Raw genomic sequence first — 25356 nt, forward strand, 5'->3', positions numbered from 1 at the left:
AGCCTAAATCTTTGTAGAAAATTTCCCATTCAACCCCCTCATTTCACAGGTGGGGGAAACTGAGACTTGGAATGCAGAGACCCAGGGCAATGGGAAAGAAAGAAATACGTGGATTTCTAGGTCGACCGCTGATTCACTGGGGGCCTTCCATTGAGATGACTTCTAGGTTTCCTTCAGCAATGCCCTCTAGGGCTCTGGTTCTCAAAGATTTATCCAGAGTCACCAGACTGTTCATCTGCAGAGCTGAGGCCTAAACCCTGCTTCCAGCTCCTAACCAGAGTTCCTCGCTTGAATCTTGGATCAGGCTCCTGCCTCCTTCTGTCTCTCCCGGGACCACAGTGGGTCTGGAGCCCAGACTGGCTGTGCATGCATGTGCATGCTCAGTCACTTCAGTCGTGTCTGACTTTTTGTGACCCCATGGACTGTAGTCTGCCAAGCTCCTCTGTCCACAGGATTCTCTAGGCAAGAATACTGGAATGCGTTGCCATTCCCTCCTCCAGGAGATCTTCCTGACCCAGGGATCCAACCTGTGTCTCCTGTGTCTCCTGCACTGCAGGCAGATTCTTTACTCACTGAGCCACCTGGGAAGTCCCCAGTCTGGTTGACCACCTCCCAAAGGGTCTTAAGGTTCCCCGACAGGAGAGAGTCACCTTGTAAAAGGCAGACCCTGCCCAGATGGTGGACCCAGGCCCTCTGGGCATCCTGCATCCTCAGAAACACCTGCTTGACACAGCAGGCCTCAGGAGCCTTCTTCAGATTAGCCTCAAAGTCTCAGGGCTTTATATTTCTACATACTCAGCTTTCTAAAATCCCTGTTATTACCACCCGAGTTCCCCAGAAACCCATAGAGGCCAGTACAGGCTTTGAATTAAGTGGACCTGAGTTCCAACCCTACATCTGCCATAGACTGGCTGTGTGACCTTGGGAAAGTTACTCAACCTTTCAGTGCCTCGGTGGCCATAACAAAAACAAGCATCAGACAGTGAGTATCTGAGAAGCACCTGACATCCAGGAGCTCCCAGAAGGCGGAAGGTTCCTCTCCCCTCCCTGTTACAAATGAGGAAATGCAAGCTTCTCGTTGTTAGATGACCCATCAGAATATTCTTCGGTCCTCCGTCCTGTGCCAACTCATTGCTTCGCCTCCCTCTCTGGTTCCTGCAGCCAGCATGGCACCTGCAGCAGCCAGACAGGAAACAGCTGGTGGCATTCTGGTTTTATTTCCCCCACTCAGTCTTACATTCCCTGAAGACAGGGGCTTTGTCAAATATATCTCTGAATATCTTTCCTGGCAGAGGGCAGCGCTGGCCAACTGCCTGAAAAGTTGTTTCAGAGACACGTTGTCTGCTGGCTTTAAATGAGAAGGAATATGTAGCAGAAATTGTATCCAGTGAGGTCACCCCAGCTCCAAATCTCATGGGAAAAGCTGGCATCATTTTATTTTCCTTCGTGCAGCCAGCTGCCCATGGAGGGACAGGTGACCCTTAGGTGGGCACACACCCAAGACACCAGTGAATGTCCAGAGCCATGCCTAAGGCAGGAAGGAGCAAAAGAGAAAAAAGTTCATGCACTCATGCAATAAATATTTACTGAGAGGCCCCGCTGAGGACTCAGCTGTGCATTGAGCAGACACCACCCCTGCTGCCACAGGTCTCCCAGGTCAGGCTCCCCTCTGAGGTCTCAGGATGCAGAGCAGCTCATCGAGAACCTCAAGATCATCTTGTCCAATCAGAATCTTCCATGTAAAATGGGGAGATTGAGACCCAGAGGGGGACAGGGACTCAGAGTCCTCAGTGAGAAAGGTGGGCATGCCCCATGCCTGCTCTGAGAAGGCCAGCCTGAACCCAGGACACTCCCAGAGCCCTAATCCCTAGTCCCAAAGCTGCCCTCTCAGCAGCAGAGGGAGGCCTGCTGCCTGCTTCCTGGATTGGCTGGAAACTTAGCCCAACCTCCATCCAGGGACAGGCAGGAGGTGGCTGTCTATGCCCAGAGACAATTTAAGGACTCAGCCTGGCATGCACTCTCCCTGGGAGTGGGCATCTCACTCCAGGGTCAGGCAGGGGACAGAACTTGGCAAGTTGCAAGGGCCTCTCCGATAGCCCATCCCTGAATCCCAGCAGAGCAGGCCAGCAGAGCAGGCAGGGATGCTCCAAGAAGAGAGAAGCAGCCTTCTTCCCACTACCTCAGGGTCTGGTCTCTAGAGGAGGCTCACTGGATGAGAGACGGCTGAGCCCCATTCTGCCCTGCACTTTTGCAGACGTGGTTATTTTTACAAACAAAGAAGACTCTTCTGTGGCTGTTTAGGCCTGAAACCTCTCAAAAGAGACCTGGATATCAGTGATGTAAGAGCAGTAACCCAGCTACCAGCGTCAACAGTGGAGTGGGAGAGTGTCCCAAAGGAGCCTGGCTGAGCCCCAGGATGTCAGGGACTTGGCACCTGGTGCTCTGGGCTTGAACCGCAGCGTGAGAGACCAAGGTTCCTTGTGAGGACAATCTTTCTGACCATATTGGCTGTGTGACACTTGAACAGTTTGCCCCTAGAAGTCAAGAAATGAGTTTCAGACCAGCACACCCTCTAAGGAAGGTGTCGCCGGCTTCCGTCACACCCCTCCACACCTCCCGGCATCAAGGGAAAATCAAGGGTGTGGAATCGGAGAGACAGTCGCAGACCCAGTTTCACTATTTCCTAGCTTGTGGCTTCATGCGTGTGATTTAGCTTCCCTGGGCCTCAGTTTCCTCTTCTGAAAACTGCTGCTCAAGTCTGGCCTCAATTTCAAAAGCTTTTGGGAGAGGAAATGAGACACCATCCATTGAATGCCCTGTCCAGAGCCTGGCAGGGTGCAGTGTTAGTTGCTCAGTTGTGTCCGACTCTTTGCCACTGCCTGGACTGTAGCCCGTCAGACTCCTCTGTCCATGGAATTCACCAGGCAAGAATACTGGAGTGGGTAGCCATTCCCTTCTCCAGGGGATCTTCCTGACCCAGGGATCCAACCCGGGTTTCCTTCATTGCAAGCAGATTCTTTACCATGGGAGCGTACAGACACTAATAAAATCCCTTTCCTCCCTCTCCCCCCTCCCCCTCCACCAGCCCCAGGGAAATCTGGCCTTGAAGTGTGCATTCGGGAGACACATTCTAGATTAAATCCCTCTTAGAAAGAATGGATGCCACCTTCTTTCCAGCTAGGGTTGCTGGAAGAGGAGTTTCACCCAGTGAGACCCACGGGGTGCTTCTCAGAACACCTAGCCCTCCCCACAAATGATCTGATTCTCAGGAGAACAGCAGCGCCTCCTATGTGATCTTCCCAGCAGGACAAAGAAACCGGTTCTCCCTCTCCCTTCTCCCTCTCCCCTCAATCCTCTCCTGAGCCCAGTCCAACCAGGGCTCAGAGTTCTCTACTTCCTCATTCCCTGACCTCTATCAGGGGCTATGGGCTTCTCTGGTAGCTCAGCTGGTAAAGAATTCATCTGCAATGCAGGAGACCCCAGTTTGATTCCTGGGTCAGGAAGATCCCCTGGAGAAGGGATAGGCTACCCACTCCAGTATTCTTGGGCTTCCCTGGTGGCTCAGATGGTAAAGAATCTGCTGCAATGTGGGAGACCTGAGTTTGATCCCTGGGTTGGGAAGATCCCCTGGAGGAGGAGATGGCAACCCAGTCTAGCATTCTTGCCTGGAGAATCCCCATGGACAGGGAAGCCTGGTGGGTTGCAGTCCATGGGGTTGCAAAGAGTCAAACACAACTGAGTGACTAAGGACAAGCACATCAGGGGCTATGGATTCCAGAGGAACAGCCCCAGAGCGGAGGCAGCAAATCAGGTGTGTGTGGATGCCACTGCTCTAATGAGCCCTTAGGTAGAAACTGGGGACAGGGGAGCAGGATTTGGATGAAGAAGGGCAGTAAGGGCTGGAGTTGCTTTGGACTTGGAATTAGAGAAATCAGGGAGGGCTTCCTGGAGCTGGTGTCTTTCCCTCTTGGTGCTTTCAGTGCCTTGTAGGGAGATGGCATCTTTGGGGGGATGGGGGCCAGGTTTGCAGGGGGACAGAGATGGGAAGTGTCTCAGCCACTCTAGACGTCAGGTGTGCCCGGCTGGAAAAGAGGGGAAATTAGGGAGCATGTGGTGAGAGCTGGAAGCAAGGGGGAAGGTCCTGGCAATTGGCTGTGAAGAACCAGGGCCTGGGATCCCAGAATAAGCCGTGAACTTGGAGTCATACAGGTGTGGGGCCCAGCCCTGCTACTTACCATCCAGCTGTGAGGCCACTGGACTAATCATCAGCCTGACTACCTCATTTGTAAGTTTCCCATCTCAGCCCTAAGTTCCCTCATCTCTAAGATGGCATAATAAAGCCTGACCACCAGCAGTTGTATTAAATGAGACCCGTGAGTGGGTGTGCCTAGCCCAGTGCCAACCATACAGTGGTGAACCAGAGCCGTCTACGCAGTCAGTCATCCAGTAAGTGATTAATCAATGTCTCGATGTGTTTACTTTGTGTTAAGTACACCACACCACTCTAAGGAACCCTGTTTCCTGCTTCCATGATCACTAAATGGGGTCAGCCAGACAACAAGTCATCCGATCAGCCTGGCTTGTCCGAGGCGACCCAGACACCCCAAAGAGTGACTGTGCAGGAAGAGGTCAAAGTCAGGGAGAGATGGCAGCAGGTGGGCCTTGGCCTTTCTCAGGGGCCACCAACAAGAAAAACTGGACATACTACTGAGGGATATTTGCAAAAGGAAAAGCAAGTCTTTATTGCATGGACATGGTACAGACCATGAACTTGTTACACAATACAGCTGTTTCTTGCACCTCCCTGCTCTATCGGAGGCAGGAAAGCTAGAGGGAACAGGGGAGAGCACGGGAAGCACCCAACTAAGAAACGAAGGACCCCTTGGACCAGACCCTCTGAAAGCAGAGCCTGGAATTTGCTTTTCCGGTCCCTCTGGCCAGCTTTCTGCTCAGCCTGGGGAGGGCAGGGGTGGCAGGGGCATCTCCCCTGCACTGGGCTGTTAGATTTCTCTCTTTCTGGAAGAAACCACCTTCCCGTCCACAGACTCCTCAACGTTGATGCGGACCTTGCCGCCACCGCCACCTCCCAGGGAGGCTATAGAAAGAAGGGGCAAGTTTGAGAGTGGGAGACGCTAACTGTACTCCCTCCCAAGGGGGCCAGGGCCTCGGCTGAGCTCTGAGAAGACTGAACAGCACCCCTGAGAATGGCCATCAGCCAATCCTTCCAGAGCTGCCAGGACGACTGGTGCTGAATTACTCATCAAAGAGATGGGCGGGAGTAGTGGCAGGTATGCCCTGCAGTGAGCAAGAATGTCAGATCTTTTAAGCTGCTCATAAACAGGAAGTAATCATGGGCATCTATCCATAAGTACGGGGCTTCCCAGGTGGCACTAGTGGTAAAGAACCCGCCTGCCAGTGCAGGAGACATAAAAGACATGGGTTTGATTCCTGGGTCGTGAAGATCCCTTGGAGGAGGGCATGGGAACCCACTCCAGTATTCTTGCCTGTGGACATGAAAAGCCTGGCTGGCTACAGTCCATAGGGTTGCAAAGAGTCATACACGACTGACACGACATAGCATGCTGCTGCTGCTGCTAAGTCGCTTCAGTCGTGTCCGACTCTGTGCGACCCCATGGACTGCAGCCCACCAGGCTCCCCTGTCCCTGGGATTCTCCAGGCAAGAACACTGGAGTGGGTTGCCATTTCCCTCTCCAATGCATGAAAGTGAAAAGTGAAAAGTGAAAGTGAAGTCGCTCAGTCATGTCCGACTCTGTGCGACCCCATGGACTGCAGCCCACCAGGCTCCTCCATCCATGGGATTTTCCAGGCAAGAGCACTGGAGTGGGGCGCCATTGCCTTCTCCACGCATGCATCCAAAAGTACATGAAGGTGGGGCCTAGGCAGGAGCTATGCCCCGGATAAAGTTTGCTCATCCTGGAAGGTTCTCCATAAATCTTCAACCCCAACCCTACCAGGGACTGACAGAGGTCCCACTGGACGAAGAAGTACCTAATGGAATGGGCATCCAAGTAGGGTGGATGCTTGGTGTCTTTCTCCTTCTTCCCCATTCCAAGGGTATTTGTGACTTCAACAGTTTCTCTCCCCCCTCAACTCAGGAAGAGTTAAGCCTCTTACCTTCTCTGGTACCAATGCCAGCCATCCTGCAAGAGAAAGGGAAGCAGATGTAAGCAAAGGACAGAAGCTCAGGTCTGCCTACAGGGAGACAGCTAAGCAGTCCTCTCCACCCCTACCCCCATATCTGACTTCTCTAAAGGCTGGGACATCCTGCAAGCCCTCCAGACCTGCCACCCCCAAGCAGATAGATTCTAATCTTTAATAACATCCATCTATTTCCTGTAGGAAATGGAACCAGCATCAAATCCAAGACTACTAGTCCAATTCTCATTTATAGAAGGCACACAGGACCAGAAAGGTGACATGACCTGCCCAAGTTAATAGCCGATGACCAGAACAGAGTCCAGAACCTCTGACCCCATGTTCTGCTCTCTTTTCACTGTACACATGGCTGTGCCCTTGAGATGACTCTCCACCATAACCCCTTACTCCCACTCTGCACCCCAGCCCCTGCCTGGAGTCCTGGCCCTCCAGCAGGCTGCGGTAGGTGGCAATCTCCTGTTCCAGCCTCGTCTTGATGTCCAGCAGCATCTTGTACTCCTGGTTCTGGCACTCCATCTCACTGCGGAGCTCGCTCAGCTGGGCCTCAATGCTGCTGATGAGACCCTGGATCTGCTGCAGCTGCGCAGCATAGCGGCACTCTGTCTCCGCCAGCGTGCTCTCCAGCCCGGCTTTCTAGTGAGGCAGCAGACCAGAGACACCACATCAGGCTAGTCAGGAAGCCATCGAGGGCTTGGGGAGAAAGGCCAAATGGATTGCGTGGAACCTCCCCCGGAGGGAGCTTGGGAACTCCAATGCTTAAAGCAGCCATGAAGGGTGGCAGAGGTGGGGAGGGGGAGGCTTGGCAGGAGGAAGAGAGGCATAGCAGGGAGCCAGACCATGCTGAGCTGGGACTGCAGCTCAATCTCCAGCCCCTGTATCGTGCGTCTCAGGTCTGTGATCTCCGTCTTGCTGGTCTGGATCATCTCTGTGTTGGAGGCCACCTCCTTATTCAGCTCCTCTGTCTACAGGTCACACACAAGAGAAGTGAGCTCCATGGGCCTCCCAGGGCCTCAGGAAGCTGGGGAGAGGCCCACCAGTCAGACCCACCTTGCTGAAGAACCAGGCCTCGGCATCCCGGCGGTTCTTCTCCGCCATGGCCTCGTACTGCTCCCTCATTTCTGACAGCACGCGGGTCAGGTCCATGCCTGGTGCTGCATCCATCTCCACGTTGACCTGGCCAGCCAGCTGGTTGCTGAACTCCTTCATCTCCTTCAGGGTGGGGAGGGTGGGCATTCAGAGACAGAGGGCGGAAGCCAGAGCTAAGTCTGGGGTCCCACGTGCCAATCCTGGCTCCATCACTAATCACTGACACACCACGTGACCTCAGTTCTGCCCCATACCCACCCTGGCCTGTTTCCCATGCCACATGAAGAGGTTTGATGGCACAGGCCTCTCAGCTCTGAGGGTCTCTCCTCCTCTCTAGTCTCTGGTCCTGCCAAGGGAGGACCTCAGACAGTAGGGCCCTTCTATGAGCTCATGAAACAGATCAAGACAGCAGTGCCCACCGGCCACCTGGCCTGGCGATGCATCAGAGAAGATAAGGAGTCTGGGTCACCAGTGATCCTTCCCTCCATGGGGACCTCTGTGTTGGCGGGTGCATATTTGAACCACTCAGCCCTTCAGCCAACTAAGAAGAGTCCTCAGTGGCCCCACTCTGCCTCCCACCAGCCCCAGCCCCTGCCTGATCCTCACCTCCTCGTGGTTCTTCTTCAGGTAGGCCAGCTCCTCATTCAGGCTCTCAATCTGCATCTCCAGGTCAGTCTTGGTCAGGGTCAGCTCATCCAGCACCCTGCGCAGGCCGTTGATGTCGGCCTCCACGCTTTGGCGCAGGGCCATCTCGTTCTCATGCCTGGAAAGGAAGAGGAAACCCAAGTGAGGAGGGTTGAGCGGTCTGGACCACTTGAGCTGGGGGACAGTGCGGAAGGAGCGTACTTGAGTCTGAAGTCGTCTGCAGCCAGCCTGGCATTGTCAATCTCCAGAATGACCTGGGAATTTTTGATGGCAGCCGCCAGGATCTGCAGGATACAGGAAGCTGGTGTCAAGAGGGCCCCTCCCTCTTCCCTGTTGCTCTCCCTGCCCTGCACCTCACATTGGACCCCTTACTGACCATCTCCCCTCTGATACCAGCAACAGTAGACGGTAGGGTCCCCAGGCAGAATCCAGCCATCCCATGCCACCCTCCTGGTCTCTGGGACAGGAAAGACCAAGGAGCCAGGGTGGCAGGGAATGCCCTGTGGGAACTGCCTGGCCAGGAGCAGGGTGACTTCTAGGGGTGCTCCACCAGCCTCTCCTGTGGACAACTCATGGTCGCTGGCCTCCTGCACACTGTAACACAGCCATGCATCTATAGAACATTCCAGTCAGCGGGAACCTGGAGGGCAGCTGTGGAAACTGGTGCAAGTGAGTGAAGGGTGAGTGAGGAGCTGGCAGAGTCTATGCCCAGTCCCAGGTCTCCTAAGGCTTTTGCCACCCAAGACATTCAGAGGGTGAGGCAGGCGGTCCTGGCGTTCAGGACTCCTAGGACCAGAGTTTCATCTCTGCACCCTTATTCTTGCAAAAGAAGCAAAGGAGCACTCTAGACAGAGCCCCACAGGTGGGAGCACTGCTCCCATCTCGGCCCCTACTGGTCCAGACCAGATTCGCAGGATCCCCAGCACTGCCAGGCTGAGCAAAGTGTGCCCCCACCCGCATCTGGAACGCATACCCCCCACTTGCCAAGGTTACACATCATTGCCTGGGCAGAAGAGGATTTCCCTGGGGCAGCTGGTACCAGCTATCTGCTCCCCTCTCCCTAACCCCAGAGTCTTTACCTTGTCGCGGAGCTCATCGATGGTCTTGAAGTAGGGGCTGTAGTCACGCTCCGGGCTGGTCGGGCTCTGTCTCTGGTACCAGTCTCGGATCTTCACCTCCAGGTCGGCGTTGGCCTCCTCCAGGGCGCGCACCTTCTCCAGGTAGGAGGCCAGGCGGTCGTTGAGATTCTGCATGGTGATCTTCTCATTGCCAGAGAGGAGGCCGCCATCTCCGCCGCCAAAGTCACCGAAGCCACTGCCAAAACCCCCACCAAAGCCCCCTCCGAAGCCACCCCCATAACCACTACCGGCCCCTCCACCAAAGCCACCCCCATAGCCCCCTGCTGACCCCGAGGAGACAAACCTGGCAGAAGAAGCTGAGATAGTGCGGCTCCCACCGCCCCCATAGAGACTCCCTCCACCAAAGCCTCCTCCCCCAGCCAGAAGGGAACCCCCTCGAGTAGAGCCACCCCCAAAAGTGGAGGAAGAAGTCTGCAAAAACGTGGTGGCCATGGCCAAGTAGCAGTGCTGAGCTCTCAGCAGCACGAGAGAAGCTGGCAGGAGGCGCGGGCTGGACTGAAACCTGAGGGCTGCGCCTGTCACCCCCAGCCCGGGGGCTCCTTATATACCCTCCCAGGGGGGTGTGGGATTGCGTCTCCTCCCCCAAAGGGAAGCCAACTCCTTCTGCGTTCCTGACAAACACAGCTGCCTGCACACCTCACCGTGGCTGGTGTGGGGTTTTTCTTTTCTTCCTTTTTTTTTTTTTTTAATGCAACAAAGGAGATGATTCAGAATGAATGGTGTTTTGCCCCAGGCCATGATTTTAACACTTGGATTACAGGTTCATCTCTACACTCCAGGAGAAAACACCGAATGTAGGAACCTTGCATCACGTCTGCCAGGCCTCCGCCTGCCCTGTTAGTGGCTCAGGCCAACTCCTCCCTCGCCTGTCCTCTGCTGCTTCCAGCCGGGACCCTCGCCCCCAGGCAGTGGCTCCTGGCTCGCAGTTTGGGAGTTCACTTCAGGGCTGCTCCATGTGGTCCTTTCACAGATCTGTGTCTAAGCCTGCCAGGCTCTGGGGATTGGTGGGCAAGGTGCATGGAAGAAGCCAGGGGCCGTGGGCATAAACTGAGGATAGGGGAGGGAGCCTGAGTCTGGTACCAGCTGAGGTGACCAGAGGGGCCAGCATCTGTCACTTCCCTGACCCTACAAATGGACTCTTCTCCTCCACCCTCTCCTCCTCTCCTCCCCCATCCACAGACCCCTCCTACTTCTCCAGCTCCCCGGCCCCTGTCCCTCTGCAGTGGCATTCCCACAAAAGCCAGCCAGCTCAGGGCTGACAAGGGGCTGATTGATAATCCCACCACCTGCCAACTACATGTCACTGAACCTTTACTTGCTCCTGGGACGAGTTGGGGCAAACCTCTGTAGATAAGATGGGAGCAAGTTCCAGAAAGCCCCTGCCTTCGCCAGCGAGAGGCATGTCGCTGCACAGCGGGCCCAGATTAACCCTGTTTGTCTGTGAAGTGCCGCGGGGCTGGGGAGGGGCTCGACCCAGAGGGCTGTACATGCCTGAGCACTGCTGGGAGGGCGGGGATGGGGAAGCCTGGCAGGCGGACTGGAAGGCCCCTCCGAGATCTAGAAGGTCAAAGCACCACCTCAAAGAGCAGGCTGCTGAAGCCGGAGAGGGGAGTCCAGCACTCAGGAGAGCCCTCTGGTCTGCCACCAGCTCGGGGGCCTAGTGTGTGCGGAGACCTGTGGCAGTGCCACTGGAAGGGTGGCCTGGCCCTCTGGCCTTGGCTCTGGGGTTTAGAGAGAGCCAGGGGTGGAGAGTGGGCCAGATCAGGCTAGAGCACCAGGAGGAGAATTCCTGGCCCAGAGCTGCGGCATCATGAAGCAGACGGCGGTCTGGAACCCCTCAAACCCAGGTTCAAGCCCAGCTTTATCCATCACTGCTTGGGAACCCTGGACTTGGAAATTTTCAAGTCTAAGTTTCCTTCTGGCAATGGATCCTCTCAACTCCCACTAACGGAAAAGCCCTGAAGCCCAAGAGCCTCCATCCTGTGCCCCATCTTCTGAGGGGCCGATAGGGGCATGCACATCCAATACTTAGCACTCCCAAGTACCCCTCACCTGGGGGACTTTTTTTTTTTTTTGCCCTTGGGCATTAGATCTGTGAGTGAGCATCTCACTCTTCCATATTCTTCCATAAACATCACCTATGGGGCAATGCAGATCATTGTCATCATTGCTCTAATAACAGTAATCGCATGCTTCCACTGCACACTTGATAATTTACAAAGCACTTCTACACCCATGCCTCCTCCAATCCTTATGACTCAGAAGATATTCCCTGCCCCATTTCAGAAGGAATGAAAATGGGACTCAGAGAGGGGAAGCCATTTGTACAAGATGGCACAGCTAGCAAAGGGGCATCAACAGGACTCAGTGGATCCTCTGACACTCCAGTCAAACAGGGGACAGGAAAAGAAGGTGCTCCCCTCCTCTGCCAGACTCCAGAATCCTGCACCTGGGCTGGGCTGATGGAGGGGGATATCGTCCTGGTGGGGACGGAGAGGGTCTCCTCCTCAGCATCATACTGAGCCCGCTGCTGAGTGCTCTGCCCGGACAGTGTGGTATTGTCTTGTGGGTGAGAGGATCTTGTCTTTTCCTCTGAAAGAAAAATAATCAAACTCAGATCAGCCATAGCTCATTAAAGCCTCTGCAGACATGATGGCCCCAGCAATTACCACGGGAACAATTACGGGCCATCACCCTGGGGTGAGGGAGGGCTGGACCCCAGCCACCTTCTCTCTGCACCCTGACTCACCTCCAGCAGCCCCTCAAGGGGGCTTTCCCTACACACTCTCAGGCTCAGGCAGAGTGGAGCTGCCCTGGTCACAAATCCCTGGTTTCGGTCCAAATGGTTCCTATGAGCTCAAGGTCTGGGCAGCCGGGACCTCCTCATTAGCGCCAGGAGGGGATGGCCAGGCAAGGGAGGAGATCAAGCTCCATTTGACTCCAGCGCAGACTGCAGCCCCAGGCCCTGGAGGCTGTGCCAGTTTCTGTCCTTGGCCCACTCCAGACAGACAGGCGGTCCCCAGAACCAGCTTTCCCTCCTTGGAATAGGACAGGGAAGCCCAGTGGAAAGAGCCTGGGCTGGACTCCACCTGGGTGTGACTAAATAGCTCCGAGCCAGGTTCACAACTTAAAATTGGGTCATTTTCCCACTTACATGAGATACAGGGAATAGTTAAAATCATAATGGTGTTGCCAAGGGTGGGGAGGGAGAATGGAGCATTACTGTTTAATAGGTACAGAGTCTCATTTTTACAAAATGGAAAGAGCTATGAGGATGGAGGGTGGTGATGGTTGTACAACAATGTGAGAGTGTTTAATGCCACAGAACTGTATACTGAGAAATGGGTGAGATGGTGAAGTTCGTTATGAGTATTTTGCAACAATAAAAAAAAGGGGAGGGAAAAAACCCACTCACCCCATTAACACCGGCCCCAGCTACCAGTCCACAGTGAGCATTCGAGGCACGGGGGAGTGGGGGGGTCTTCATGGACGTTAGAATCCTCCCTCACCTTCTCCAGTCCCCAGGGAGATTCTCGGGACAGAGAGTGCATGCCCTGGGGCCTGGAGAATTCCTCATTTCTCTTTTATTAGTTATGTGGCTGTGGGTAATCAAGCCTCCTCACTCCGAGCCTCAGTCTACAGGTCGGAAAAATGGAAATAACTCCTGTCCAATCTGACTCACCATAGAGTAAGATGACGGACCGGAAACGATTGCACACTGAAGTGATTGTGATGACCAACAGGCTGGGAAGACCCTCCCCTCCCCCAACAGGCTGGGAAGACCCTCCCCTCCCCCAAATCCCCTCCACCTTCCTCTCTCTCCCTCTCCTCTACCCCAGCTGCTTCTCTCAACACAGTACCCATAGTTTCAGCTCCCAGACTGAGATGGGAAAGTGACCCCCACCCCACCCCCCCACACACAAAGGAAGGCTTTATTCCTGTCACTCAGACCTGAGACCCAGTCACCAGCCCCACCTGCGTGGGCCCAGACCCCGCCCCACAACCACATTCCTGGAGCCTCTGGGGCATAAGGGAGGGTTTCAGCTCTGACAACAGAGGCTTTCATGAACAGGGGACAAATATCTCCGGGCAGTCCCAGCCTCGGGGTGCAGCCAGGCCTCTAGTCTCTAGCTCTGAGGCCTCCACAGTGAGGTGGGAGGAGGGGACCGTAGGTGCCGATGTCCAGGATGTTGAGAGCGGGAAAAGCTGAGGAGGTGGCAGAAGGGGCTCCTGTCCCCTGGCTGCTGCAGGGGAGGCGGGAAGTGCTGGTCTGGGGTCACCAGTCTGTGATTTGAAGCAAGCTAATGAGCCAAGTCCCATGGGAAATGGTGAGAAAAGCACCTCCTTCCAGATGAACACCCAGTGTGACGGGGTCCGAGATCTCCTCAGGGCAGTGCTGGGCACAGGCAGCAGCAAGAGTCACTGTGTCCAGAGGAGAGTTTCTGCCTCACTTGGCCCCCCCGTCACAGGGTTGGCCTGCTATTACAGACAGACCCAAGGGCCTGAATAGACCCGCTAAGCTTGAACCTCTTGGCTGGGGAAAGTGGGACTTATTTACCTTTAATTGGCCTCGGTTCTTGGCAGCTGAGCTATAAACCACAGGGGCAGAACCATACCCACCCAAGGGCAGAGTTGTACCAGGAAGCTGGGACGTGCGTTCCCTTGTGGGCCCAGGACCGGCCCCAGGCAAGCCAGTTTGGAGGTCTGTGTGGGAGGCCCGGGTCACAGCTGGGTCCTATTCCAGGCTCCGGGCCCAGGTATGGGCCGGTGGCCGTAAGAGGTTCATACGGGCTGCCAGGGGATAGACGGTGTCTGCACACATGCACATACACACCTTGGCGGGGCAGCCTCTCCAGCCTGGCTCTGAGCTGAGGCCTGCCCTCTGACCCAGAGTCCCAGTTTGTTTCTCCTTGAGTGTCAGGAGGAACTGCCTCAGGGGATCCCAGTTTTAGGCCTTCACACAGAGCAAGACTGGAATGTATTGAGGAAATGGCACAGGGATTATCATCCTAGGAATCAGGGGTACGGGGTGCACCTGGGTTAAGAATCAGGAAATGTGGATTCTGGTCCTAGCTCTGCCATTGGTTGTTGTGTGGCCTTGGTCAAGTTATTTAACCTCTCTGAGCCTGTTTCCTGCTCTATATAGGATATAACTTGTTAAGTCGTTTCAGTCATGTCTGACTCTTTGCAACCTTATGGACTTTGATTAAATGGCACCTAGCAGGTGTTCAGTAAACATTAATTACAGATAAACACACACCAACCCTTGGGGGCAGTTCAGTGGGAAAAAAGAAAACAATAAATCTAGAAGAAAAAAACAGTTTCAAATCCCACCCTCGCCTTGCATTAGAGCAGTATAGATACACAATAAACATACAAGTCCGACTCTGTGACCCCGTGGACTATAGCCCTCCAGGCTCCTCTGTGCATAGAATTCTCCAGGCAAGAAAACTGCAGTAGGTAGCCATCCCCTTCTCCAGGGTATCTTCCCAACCCAGGGATCAAACTTGGGTCTCCTTCATTGCAGGCAGAATCTTTACCATCTGAGTCACCAAGGAAGCCCTATCCTTCCATAATATGGTAGCAATGCTTATTTCACAAGCTTGTTTTAGGGAACTGGTGAGATAAGTGAAGACCTCTGGAAAGTGAAATTATGGTAATAGCTACACTTTGTGATAGCCCTCCCTTCCCTTTCCTGGGACATGGTGGATTCTGGTTCAAATGAAACCAAGACAATAAAATCTAAACAGTGCCAAAGCCGGGCCCGCCTCCATGGACTGAAATAAAAAACCCAACATCCATCTTCCTTTGGGCCATAAAGTTTTATTGGCAGGTCAGGGGGAGAGGCAAGGGTAAGGGTCCCTCCCCTCCCATGCCTCTACCCAGGAGAATTCCTTCTGCAGCAGAGCAGGAAAGCCAGGAGGCCGCCAGACTCAGAGGGCCTTCGCGAGTGACAGGTCGTTGAAGTAGGCGTCCTGGCCCTCCAGCAGGTTTCGGTAGGTGGCAATCTCCTGCTCCAGCCGGGTCTTGATGTCCATGAGGTGTTGGTACTCCTGGTTCTGCCGCTCGGTGTCAGCTCGCACGTCACTCAGCTGGGCTTCGATACCACTGATCAGCGCCTGGATCTGCGCCAGCTGGGCTCCGAAGCGAGCCTCCGTTTCCGCCAGTGTGCCTTCCAGGGCGGCTTTCTGAACGCAGAGAGAGGGAAGAAGGCTCAGCAGAGCCTGATGCCCAGAAAGGGTCCAGGCAGAGCCACCGCCCAGGCTGCCCAAGGCTACAAGGACATAAGTGTGAATCCCACAGGGCAGAAGGCACCTACCATGCTGAGCTGAGACTGCAGCTCGATCTCCAGACCCTGGAGGGTGCGCCGCAGGTCGGTGACCTCCGTCTTGCTGATCTGCAGCTGCTCCGTGTGGCCAGCGACCTCCCTGTTCAGCTCCTCGGTCTGCAATGAAAGGAGGCAAAGGGAATAGCACTGAATCAGACCCTTGCCCGGGAGCATTAAGCCTCCTCTCCTTGCCACCCCTCCAGGGAGCACCTGCCTCCCCCTCCATACCTGGCTGATGAACCAGGCCTCAGCATCCTTCCGGTTCTTCTCAGCAATGACCTCATATTGGCTTCTCATGTCACTCAGGATCTTGGCTAGGTCGATGCCCGGAGCAGAATCCACCTCCACACTGACCTGGCCACCCACCTGGCCCTTCAGCACACTCATTTCCTGGAAAGATACAGCAGAGATGGACATGTCAGGGCCCAGAGCCTGCTGGCCCTGAGCCAGGTCACTCCCCAATACCCCAGGCCATGGCGGGAGAGGCTGGTTTTCAGGTGCAGACCTAGGACCCAGCACTGGGGGACAGACGGAGTCACCACCATCTGCTGTTAGAACTCTTGAGAGCCACAATCCACACCCAGGGTCAAGTCAAGAGGGCCACAAATGTGGCCACAGTCAGAGGATACAGGCTAAAAATGTCCTTATCTGGGGAACTGGGCTAGGGTGGATGGGATGCCCAGCATGAAACCCACCTCCTCATGGTTCTTCTTCAGGTAGGCCAGCTCCTCCTTCAGGCCTTCAATCTGCATCTCCAGGTCAGTCCTGGCCAGGGTCAGCTCGTCCAGCACCCGGCGCAGGCCATTGATGTCAGCCTCCACACTCATGCGCAAAGCTTGCTCCGTCTCAAACCTTTCAGAGGAAATAGTCGTAGTCATGCCAGCATTTCCTCTGCACCTCTGAAGATCTCCCCACCTCCCCTGGGCTCAAGGTCCCATGGGGGATGGAGAGTGCTTTAGACCAGCTAGGGTAGGTGAGGGAGGCATCCATTTCCCCCCATGGCTCTGAGCCCCTGAAGGGACTGCCTCCCCTCCCCTGCTCTGGCTTCTGCAGCCCCCAAAGTAGAGACACTCACTTGGTGCGGAAGTCATCTGCAGCCAGACGGGCATTGTCGATCTGCAGGACTATCTTGGAGTTCTCAATGGTGGCACCGAGAATCTGGGAGGTAGAATGCAAGAGGTTGGCACCAGCTCAGCATATGGGCAATGCCCACCCACTTTCTTCCCAGAGAAGCAAAGGAGTGTGTGTGTCCCCGGGCCCCTGGAGACCAAAGCTCCAGCAACCCCAGGCTGCCTGCTCTCTGGGCAGCCTTAAAATCGGTCCAGGCCTGAGAGCTGGAACAGGAGAAAATTACTACCAAGGAGGCTGACCCAGGGGGTAGGAGATGGGCAGGGGCAGGGGAGAGTGGTAAGCCTCAGAGGGAAAAGTCTCCAAGACCTGTACCCAGGGAAACTCTTAATGGTCTTAGGAAGGCAGCCTCTAGTGATCTGCAGACCAAATGCAGCAAGAATAGGGGTTACCCCATTGTCCCACCCCTACTCAAAGCACATTCTGCCTTTAGGGAAGGGAATTTCTTCTGTTGAGCATCTGTTAAGTGTCAGCACTTCGCATGTCCTCTTTGGGGTAAACTGTATTTCCTAGTGTAGGTCACTGTTTTACAAGTGTGAAAGCACTACCCTAGTTGTTTACTTTACTAACTCTCCTCATCTGGAGGACTGGTCTAGGCACCTGGCACCCATCAACAGGCCAGGCACAAGGTGGGTCCTGGGCTATGTTGTGGGGGCTGTGTGTTTGGAGATCCAACATGTCCGCCTACCAATGCAGGAGACACAAGGGACGTGGGTTCCATCCCTGGGTGGGGAAGATCCCCTGGAGAAGGAAATGGCAACCGGCTCCAGTAATCTTGCCTGGAAAATTCTATTGACAGAGGAGCCTGGGGCTACAGTCCATGTGGTCGCAACGAGTCGGACACGACTGAGCACACTCGCAAGCATGCACAGCATATGAGACTGTTAAACGTCCCACTGGCGTTTAACATTTCTTCTGGACGAGCTCCCAGCTCCTGCTCTTCCCCGTAGGGTGGGCGGAGACCAAGCCCCACCCTGAAGGATCCTGAGCACCGCCCAGGAAGAGGCTGGAGCTGGGACCTGTCTCCACCCACAGAGCATTGGGCCTCCGCACCCAGGTTCTCACGAGCTTGCATTCATCACTCTCACTCGGTCCAAAGGCCACAGTTAATGTCCCTCCTTAACCAGGGCCCAGAGGCGGCCTCTCCCATTCTTCCCAGAGGTCCTCGGAGTCCCAAGTGGCCCCCTGGGCAGAGGAGGCCTTTAGCCTGAGCGTGAGGGAAACCAGACGCCCCCCTCCCCGCCCCTGCCCGGAATAAAGGAATGCAGAGGGCCCCAACCGGGGACAGCAGGAGACGGGGCTGGCCTGGTGTGGACCGAATTTCTCCCTGGCCAAACTCTTGCATATTCCTGTTGTCACGGCAACTCGGGCCCAGACCTCAGGGCAGCCCACACTGTGCCCCAACTCCTGCTACTTCCGACATCCTTTCCCAGGCCTAGCGGACCGGAGCGCCTTCCTCCTCCAGCCCTGCCACACTAACCCGCCCCGCCCTCCAGGCTTCACTTCCTGGCCCATCGTCCTGCCCCTCCTCACCTGCCGGCTTCGCTCAGCCCCACCCTGTGGGCCTCCCACATCCTAACGGGCTCGCTCCCGCCCCGCCGGAAGGTGGCTCGGGCACCCGCCGCCCCCGCCTCGGGCCTCGCCCGGCCCGCGGGGCTGGGTTTCCGCGGCAGGTGCACTTCCCCAAGCCGGGCCACCGCCCACCTGGTCCCGCAGGTCCTCTATGGTCTTGAAGTAGTGGCTGTAGTCGCGGGCGGGCCCGGGCCCCTGCTTCTGGTACCAGTCGCGGATCTTCACCTCCAAGTCGCCGTTGGCCTCCTCCAGGGCGCGCACCTTCTCCAGGTAGGAGGCCAGGCGGTCGTTGAGGTTCTGCATGGTGAGCTTCTCGTTGCCCGCCAGCAGCCCGTCGGAGGTGGCCAGGGCGCCCCCGTAGCCGCCGCCGTAGCCCCCGGAGGACGAGGACACGAAGCGGGCGGAGGACACCGACACGCCGCGGCCACCTGAGCCCCCATGGATGCTGGGCGCGCGGAAGGCGCCTCCAGCCCCGAAGCGCATGGAGCCGCCGCCCATACCCCCGAAGGACGAGGTGGACGACGACTGGCGATAGCTGTAGGAAGTCATGGCGAAGCAGGACGAGGCGGCACCGGTCGGAGTGACTGCGGTCCGTCGGCAGGAGGAGTGGCGAGAGGCCCTCACCTGGCGCCTTTTATGCCCGGGGCGGGCGGGGGGGGGGGGGACGGTGTCAGGCGGCTATCTGAGCGCCCTGGAATTTGCAGGCTCCTGATTGCAAATAAGGGCGCTCTCCCCATTGGTCAGTTCCTGGCGGCTCAGCTTCCTCCTCTCCCCTCCCAGGGGCCAGAGGCTCCTGCCCTCCCGACAGCTGCCCCACCCCAGCCCATTCCGAGCCCCAGTCCCGCTAGCACACTCACACTTAGACACCCCCGCAGTTCACATGCTGCCCCCCATTAAGATCACCCTGAGTTTGACACCCCCCAGGAATTACAGTCCTTCTGAGAGTACAGATCACTCACTCAGAGTCCCCCTCCCCATCATACTCCGAGCCCCTTACTTATAAGCAAAATTAACCCCCCCCCAAAAGTACATTCTCCTGATTCCTACATCCCCCTGCGAATTACCACCTCTCTGAAGCTGTCCCTTGGGCTCGCCCATGCCCTGGCCCCCCTCAAGTACCCCAGGTGGAGGTACTCTGAGCTGCAACCTCCCAGGCCTCCTGAGACAAAGCCACCCCACCCTATTATGGCTGGACAGGGCCCCAGGGTGACAAGAGGCTCCCGGGGACAGCTGTTGGGAGGGTATCTGCAACTGGACTGTAAAAAGCACAATTACCCTGACCCCCAACCTGAGGGCTGATCCCCCGTTCAGCGCCTCTCTCCTCCTACCCACCCCTCTACCAGGACAACCCTCTACCTCCAACTCCAAAGGCATACATTCTGAGCCTAAGCTAGTCAAGCAACTCACTCAGGAGACTTTTAGCACCTGCTGCCCAGAGACAGGATAGAATCCCTCTGTCCTTGTGAGCATCTCCAAGCAGGGTGTCAAAGGCTGAATCCTCTTGAGTCTGTTTGTCCTGTCCTAGTACCCGGATGAATAGATGGATTGCCAGGAAGGGCGCTCACGCTCACCATGGAGAGTTTGGGTAATAGAGGAAGGTGCCCCTCCACTCCACACACGGCCCCAAGCCCGCTCTTCACCCAGTTCAGTAGTTCCACCACCTTTTCGATCACCTCGGAGGCCCCCGTGCCAGACACTGCAAGGTCCTGAAGCAACCTCACCCCAATTCCTGTCCCCAGGGACCTCGCTCCTCACAATTGTCCCCACAGTTCCTTCCCATCCTTATGTCAGAGGAGCCACCCAGTCTCAGGACAGAGGCCCCATGCCCTTTTGACAGGGTGGTAGGGACATGGGCCAGTTACTCTCATTTTCCAGTGAAATCTTAGCCCTCCTCTCTGCATATTATCTCCTGGGTCACTTGTGAGTAAATGAAGACTTGTCCCCTGCCTCTGAAACCTGTCCCTGATAAACTATCTTCTGACCACCAGTTTATTCAAGAACAGGGGTAGCAACAACATACACACACACATACACATGCACACATGCACGCACGTACGTACACACCCTCGCCCACCAGGAGCAGCCCCAGGAAAGCCAGTCTGAGGCTGTTTAAACCAGTGAATCAGACCTGCAAAATGAGTCCTGGGGCTCCCAGGGGAAAGAAGACTCGAGGCCGGCCCTGAAAGCAGGGTGTGGCTGGGCCTTCTCAAAGGTTGTAGCCGCCAGAGCTGGTTTGATGTGAGTCACTGTTTGGCCCTGAGGAGGAGGCCTGCTCCTGGCGGGGGAGGGGGAAATTGGCCAGATAGTTGCTAGCATACCAAGCCCTGGCTGAAGTCTCTGCTTCTGAGCCTGTTAGGAAGGTTTAGGACGGGACTTTGCATTAGGAAACAAAGAATGGGACCAAGAGTTCTCCAGAGATTAAGTTCACTGTACTTCAGAAGAGCTTACAGTCCCAGCCCCCTACACCAGAGCCATAAGAACAATTGACTGCAGGGTAGTACCTTTTATAAAGCCTTTTCAGATCTCATTGAATCCCCACAGCCACCCAGTGGAAAAGGTATTCTGATCCCCATTTTACAGATGAGGAAACAGAAGCTTCAAGAGGGACAATGACTTGTAGGAGGTCCACAGCCAAGAGTGTTAGATTCTGGCTTCTGGCCTCTTAACCCTCCTCGGCCCCACGGCCTGAGTTCCTGGGTGCAACCGAGGCTGTGCTCTCCCTTCCAAGGAAGTCCCACCTCCAAAACAACTCCCTCGGATCACTTTCCCCCAAAATCCTAGGTTAATTCCAAGGATAGTCAGGCCCAGTCTGAGCTGGACAGTGGAGTCCGGGAGAATCCCCTGCTCCCACTCTCTGGCCAGAACAGTGCCTAGCACCTTCCTCTGTGAGCTGTGTGACTTTTAAACACTTCTCTGGCACATCCAGAACTCAAGAAAACAATCTGTTAAGGCTGCCCTCCCAAGAGATGGAACTGAGGAATCAAGCTGCAGTTCCCACTGGGTAAACAGGCTGCCCATGAGCAGAGTCCATGATCTGCCTCTGGCTGTGGGAGGGCAAGAACCTGCAGAACCTGATTGGACAAACTCCCTTCCCAAGCCCTGGTCTAGGGCCCTGGTCTAAGAAAAGATGATCTAGTCCCAGGAAGCTCAGAGAAGTAAAGTGATTCACCTGAGGTCACATGGCTTACTTGTGTCCAAGTCCTGAGGCCAACGGTTCTCTACCTAGACCTAACCTAGACACTTCTCACATGCTAAGTTGCTTTCAGTTCAGTTCAGTCACTCAGTCGTGTCCAACTCTTTCCGACTCCCCCCTGGACTGCAGCACTCCAGGCTTCCATGTCCATCACCAACTCCTGGAGCTTGCTCAGACTCATGTCCAGAAAGTTGGTGATGCCATCCAACCATTTCATTCTCTGTCGACCCCTTCCCCTCCTGCCTTCCATCTTGCCCAGCATCAGGGTCTTTTCCAATGAGTCAGCTCTTCGCATCAGGTGGCCAAAGTATTGGAGTTTCAGCTTCAGCATCAGTCCTTCCAAGGAATATTCGGGACTAATTTCCTTTAGGATTGACTGGTCTGATCTCCTTGCAGTCCAAGGGACTCTCAAGAGTCTTCTCCAACACCACAGTTCAAAAGCATCAATTCTTCGACACTCAGCTTTCTTTATATAAGTTGCTTTAGTCATGTCCAACTCTGTAAGTCCATGGACTGTAGTCTGCCAGGCTCCTCTGTCCATGTAATTCTCCAGGCAAGGAAACTGGAGTGGGTAGCCATTCCCTACTCCATGGGATCTTCCTGACCCAGGAATCAAACCCAGATCCCCTGCATTCCAGGCAGATTCTTTATCATCTGAGCCACCAGGGAAGCTTCCCAGGTGGTGCTAGAGGTAAAGAACCCACCTGCCAATGCAGGAGACAGAAGAGACAAAAGTTCAATCCCTGGGTCGGAAAGATCCCCTGGAGAAGGGAATGGAAACCCACTCCAGTATTCTTACCTGGAGAATTCCATGGACAGAGGAGCCTGGTGGGCTACAGTCCATGGGGTCGCAAAGAGTCTAACACAACTGAGCAACTAGCACAGAAGCTTCTAACACTGGAGCAAATGCAGATTTCAGTTCCCAGAGGAGAGTAATTAGAGGTAGGGGAGTTTTCATCATCCCTGAGGAAATCAAATAGTGTTTGGGACCACTGGAGAGAAGTAAGAGTCTTAGTCCTTGGGTAGAATGAAATGCTGTGACAACAATGACCATAATGCCAACAGGAATAATGATGATGAAGGTGATAACAATGACAGCCAGTCTACTGTGCCAGCCACTAGATTAAACACTTTGTATACATTATTTCAACTAGTCCTGTGAATTAAAGTGTTATCATCCCTATTTTACAGAACAAGAAAATGAGGCTCCAAAAATGTTAGTAACTTGACCAATCACACGAGTAATGGAGGTAATCTCAGTGAGGCAGCAGTGAGTGGTGGCATGAAATGAGATCTTAATTCCCTGCCCAGGAATTGAACCTGAGTAGCCTGGAAAAGAATTAGTAATCCTAGCCACCAGACCATCAAGGGCTAGAGGCCAGAAGTTATTTTTCCCTGGATCTTTGCCCCCAGTGAAAAATGTATTTATCATGGAGGCAGAAACTGGAAATGCAGGTATTAAAATTTATTATTAGAGATGTAGCATAACAACAAGTGGGAGAGCATATAGAGAAACAGTTTAGTTAAGACAGAAGCAAGGCAGAGATGCACACCCAGAGAGAAAGGGCGTGAGCGTTCCCCCTGTGAGGAGGAGCACAGTAAAAAGGGAGCTAAGTCATTTATATAGGGCAGTTCTTCTGGGTCTCTGTCTTCCTTCAGGCCAATTGTCTGGTTTCTTTTCCATGCCTGACCTACCCTCTGACTTTCCCCTGGGTGCACCTCAGCCTAGATGGATCTCGAAGTAAAGGCTTCTGAGAAGTCACGTTATAGCCTGGGGTTATCCCTTGGCTTTTGACTCTCGAGGAGCCTTTCTCGGCATGTGTAGTTTCTCCCATGTCCCCAAAGGGGGAAGAGTGGAGACCCCTTAATCCTTTACTCAAAGAGGGTTTTGCCCCTCTTTATCCTTGCCATGACTATTGCCTTAAAAGTGTTTACCGGCTATTTACCGTTCCTGTTGTTACTTCCATTTCAGAGGGCAAACAGGGAGCTGATTGTAAATGCCTTAACTGGAGCCCACCTATCTCTTGTCTCAAGAAATGCTGACAATTTTAAGCATCCAGCCTGAAGCCCACTTCTTCATACCTCATGAAATGCAAACAGGAGGCCAGTTGTCAATGTCTAACCTGGAGCCCATCTGTCTCTTACATTGGACCCAGGATTTAAGCCCACGTCTTTAACTCTCTAAAGCTGTAGTCCTAACCGCAAACACTGTCCCCCCTCTCATGGGCTGGGGGTCACGGTGCTTTCTTCCATCGGTCTGGAGAGAGGGTCATCAAGTTGGGAAAGGCAGTCTGTCAGGGGATTACAGAGACATTCGTTCTGGTGAAATATGGTAGACTGAATACCCACATTAATTTTTGCTCCTTCTTAAAACCCTATTTGCAGAAGGCAATGGCACCCCACTCCAGTACTCTTGCCTGGCAAATCCCGTGGACGGAGGAGCCTGGTAGGCTGCAGTCCACAGGGTTCCTGAGGGTCGGACACGACTGAGCGACTTCACTTTCACTTTTCACTTTCATGCATTGGAGAGGGAAACGGCAACCCACTCCAGTGTTCTTGCCTGGAGAGTCCCAGGGACGGGGGAGCCTTGTGGGCTGCCGTCTATGGGGTTGCACAGAGTCGGACACGACTGAAGCGACTTAGCAGCAGCAGCAGCAAAACCCTGTTAAGCTAACCATAAAGAAATCGTTTTTAAAAAAGAAGAGATGGAGAAGGAAATGGCAACCCCACTCTGTCCTGGGAAATCCCATGGACAGAGGAAGCTGGCGGGCTACAGTCCATGGGGTTGCAAAAAGTCGGAGAGGACTGAGCGACTAACACTCTCCATTTAAAAAAAAAAAAAATTGCTGCAAGCCCTAGTTCCACTCTTCCACATATATTCCCAAAGAACCCCTTGTTCATATATTCAGGAAGGTATATAGAAAGATACGTTCTGAAGCATTGCTTATAATAAAGGAAAGCCACTCTGAAACTTTGCTTATAATAAAGGAAAGCCAGTAAAAAACACAGGTAGGGGGACATTGAGTAAACTACGTACCATTCACATTGTGTGAGAAGAAATTAAACAAATGAGTCATGTCAATATTTAGTGATGTGGAGAATCTCAAAGAACCAGCTGTTGGGTAAAATAAAAGCAGCGGGAGAGCAATGCATATAACATAATTAATGCTGGCATACACTTAAAAGAGGACATCTCTATAGGTACATACGAGTATGCACCTAAGTACATAAACAGTTCAGTTCAGTCTCTCAGTCATGTCTGACTCTTTGCGACCCCATGAACCGCAGCACATCAGGCCCCCCTGTCTATCACCAACTCCCAGAGTCCACACAAACTCATGTCCATTGAGTCAGCGATGCCATCCAACCATCTCATCCTCTGTTGTCCCCTTCTCCTCCTGCCCTCAATCTTTCCCAGCATCAGGGTCTTTTCCAATGAGTCAGCTCTTTGCATCAGGTGGACAAAGTATTGGAATTTCAGCTTCAACATCAGTCCTTCCAATGAAACCCAGGACTGATCTCCTTTAGGATGGACTGGTTGGATCTTCTTGCGGTCCAAGGGACTCTCAAGAGTCTTCTCCAACACCACAGTTCAAAAGCATCAATTCTTCAGCACTCAGCTTTTCTTAGTCCAACTCTCAGGAAACAAACCAGACTGACCTCAAGGATTTCCCGGAAGATAAGCTAATTGAAGGATAGTATTCAGGGGAACACAAGCTTGTCTCTGCTATTTTAATTTTTACAACAAGAATGTATTTACATATTATTTGTTAATTTAAAATGATTAATGGCTAATTAAAAATAATTTCTTAGGAAACACTACATGATGGACTTTACAACTGGGTATTTGTAATATGGGCTTCCCCAGTGGCTCAGCAGTAAAGAATCCACCTGCAATGCAGGGGCCACAGGATGCCTGGGTTCGATCCCTGGCATGGGAAGATCCCCTAGAGGAGGGTATGGCAGCCCACTCCAGTATTCTTTCCTAGAAAACCGCATGGACAGAGGAGCCCGGCATGCTATAGTCCATGGGGTCACAAATAGTCAAACATGACTAAAGCAACTTAACATGTATGTATTATAGTAAA

At 54.0% G+C, this 25356-nt stretch overlaps 2 protein-coding genes across 2 annotated transcripts; both read right to left on the minus strand.

Annotated features, from left to right (window-relative positions):
* Positions 1-4713: 4713 nt before the first annotated feature.
* Positions 4714-9564, minus strand: KRT15 (keratin 15). Its single transcript, XM_005903487.3, has 8 exons — positions 8988-9564; positions 8110-8192; positions 7870-8026; positions 7225-7386; positions 7014-7139; positions 6590-6810; positions 6136-6161; positions 4714-5095 (listed from the first exon to the last, which is right to left on the minus strand). Exons 1-8 carry the CDS (start codon positions 9477-9479, stop codon positions 5001-5003), a joined length of 1362 nt encoding a protein of 453 aa, XP_005903549.2. The 5' UTR covers positions 9480-9564; the 3' UTR covers positions 4714-5000.
* A 5286-nt stretch (positions 9565-14850) lies between these two features.
* KRT19 (keratin 19) lies at positions 14851-18698 on the minus strand. The gene is made up of 6 exons (XM_070389823.1): positions 18208-18698; positions 16451-16533; positions 16071-16227; positions 15604-15765; positions 15367-15492; positions 14851-15235 (listed from the first exon to the last, which is right to left on the minus strand). Exons 1-6 carry the CDS (start codon positions 18622-18624, stop codon positions 14981-14983), a joined length of 1200 nt encoding a protein of 399 aa, XP_070245924.1. The 5' UTR covers positions 18625-18698; the 3' UTR covers positions 14851-14980.
* Positions 18699-25356: the final 6658 nt, after the last annotated feature.

Source organism: Bos mutus, chromosome 19 (assembly GCF_027580195.1).
Source record: "Bos mutus isolate GX-2022 chromosome 19, NWIPB_WYAK_1.1, whole genome shotgun sequence".
NCBI classification, from domain to species: domain Eukaryota; kingdom Metazoa; phylum Chordata; class Mammalia; order Artiodactyla; family Bovidae; genus Bos; species Bos mutus.

Bases quoted from the DNA above. Each gene is read 5' to 3' on its own strand.
- KRT19 (XM_070389823.1), bottom strand. From the start codon at position 18,624: ATGACTTCCTACAGCTATCGCCAGTCGTCGTCCACCTCGTCCTTCGGG. The intron at 16,534-18,207 runs GTGGGCGGTGGC...TCTACCTCCCAG, and splicing joins TAGAGGACCTGCGGGACCAG to ATTCTCGGTGCCACCATTGA. The intron at 15,493-15,603 runs GTATGGAGGGGG...CTTTCATTGCAG, and splicing joins AGGCCTGGTTCATCAGCCAG to ACCGAGGAGCTGAACAGGGA.
- KRT15 (XM_005903487.3), bottom strand. From the start codon at position 9,479: ATGGCCACCACGTTTTTGCAGACTTCTTCCTCCACTTTTGGGGGTGGC. The intron at 8,027-8,109 runs GTACGCTCCTTC...CTTCCTTTCCAG, and splicing joins GCAGACGACTTCAGACTCAA to GCATGAGAACGAGATGGCCC. The intron at 6,162-6,589 runs GCAGGGGCTGGG...TTTCTCTTGCAG, and splicing joins CTGGAGGGCCAGGACTCCAG to GATGGCTGGCATTGGTACCA.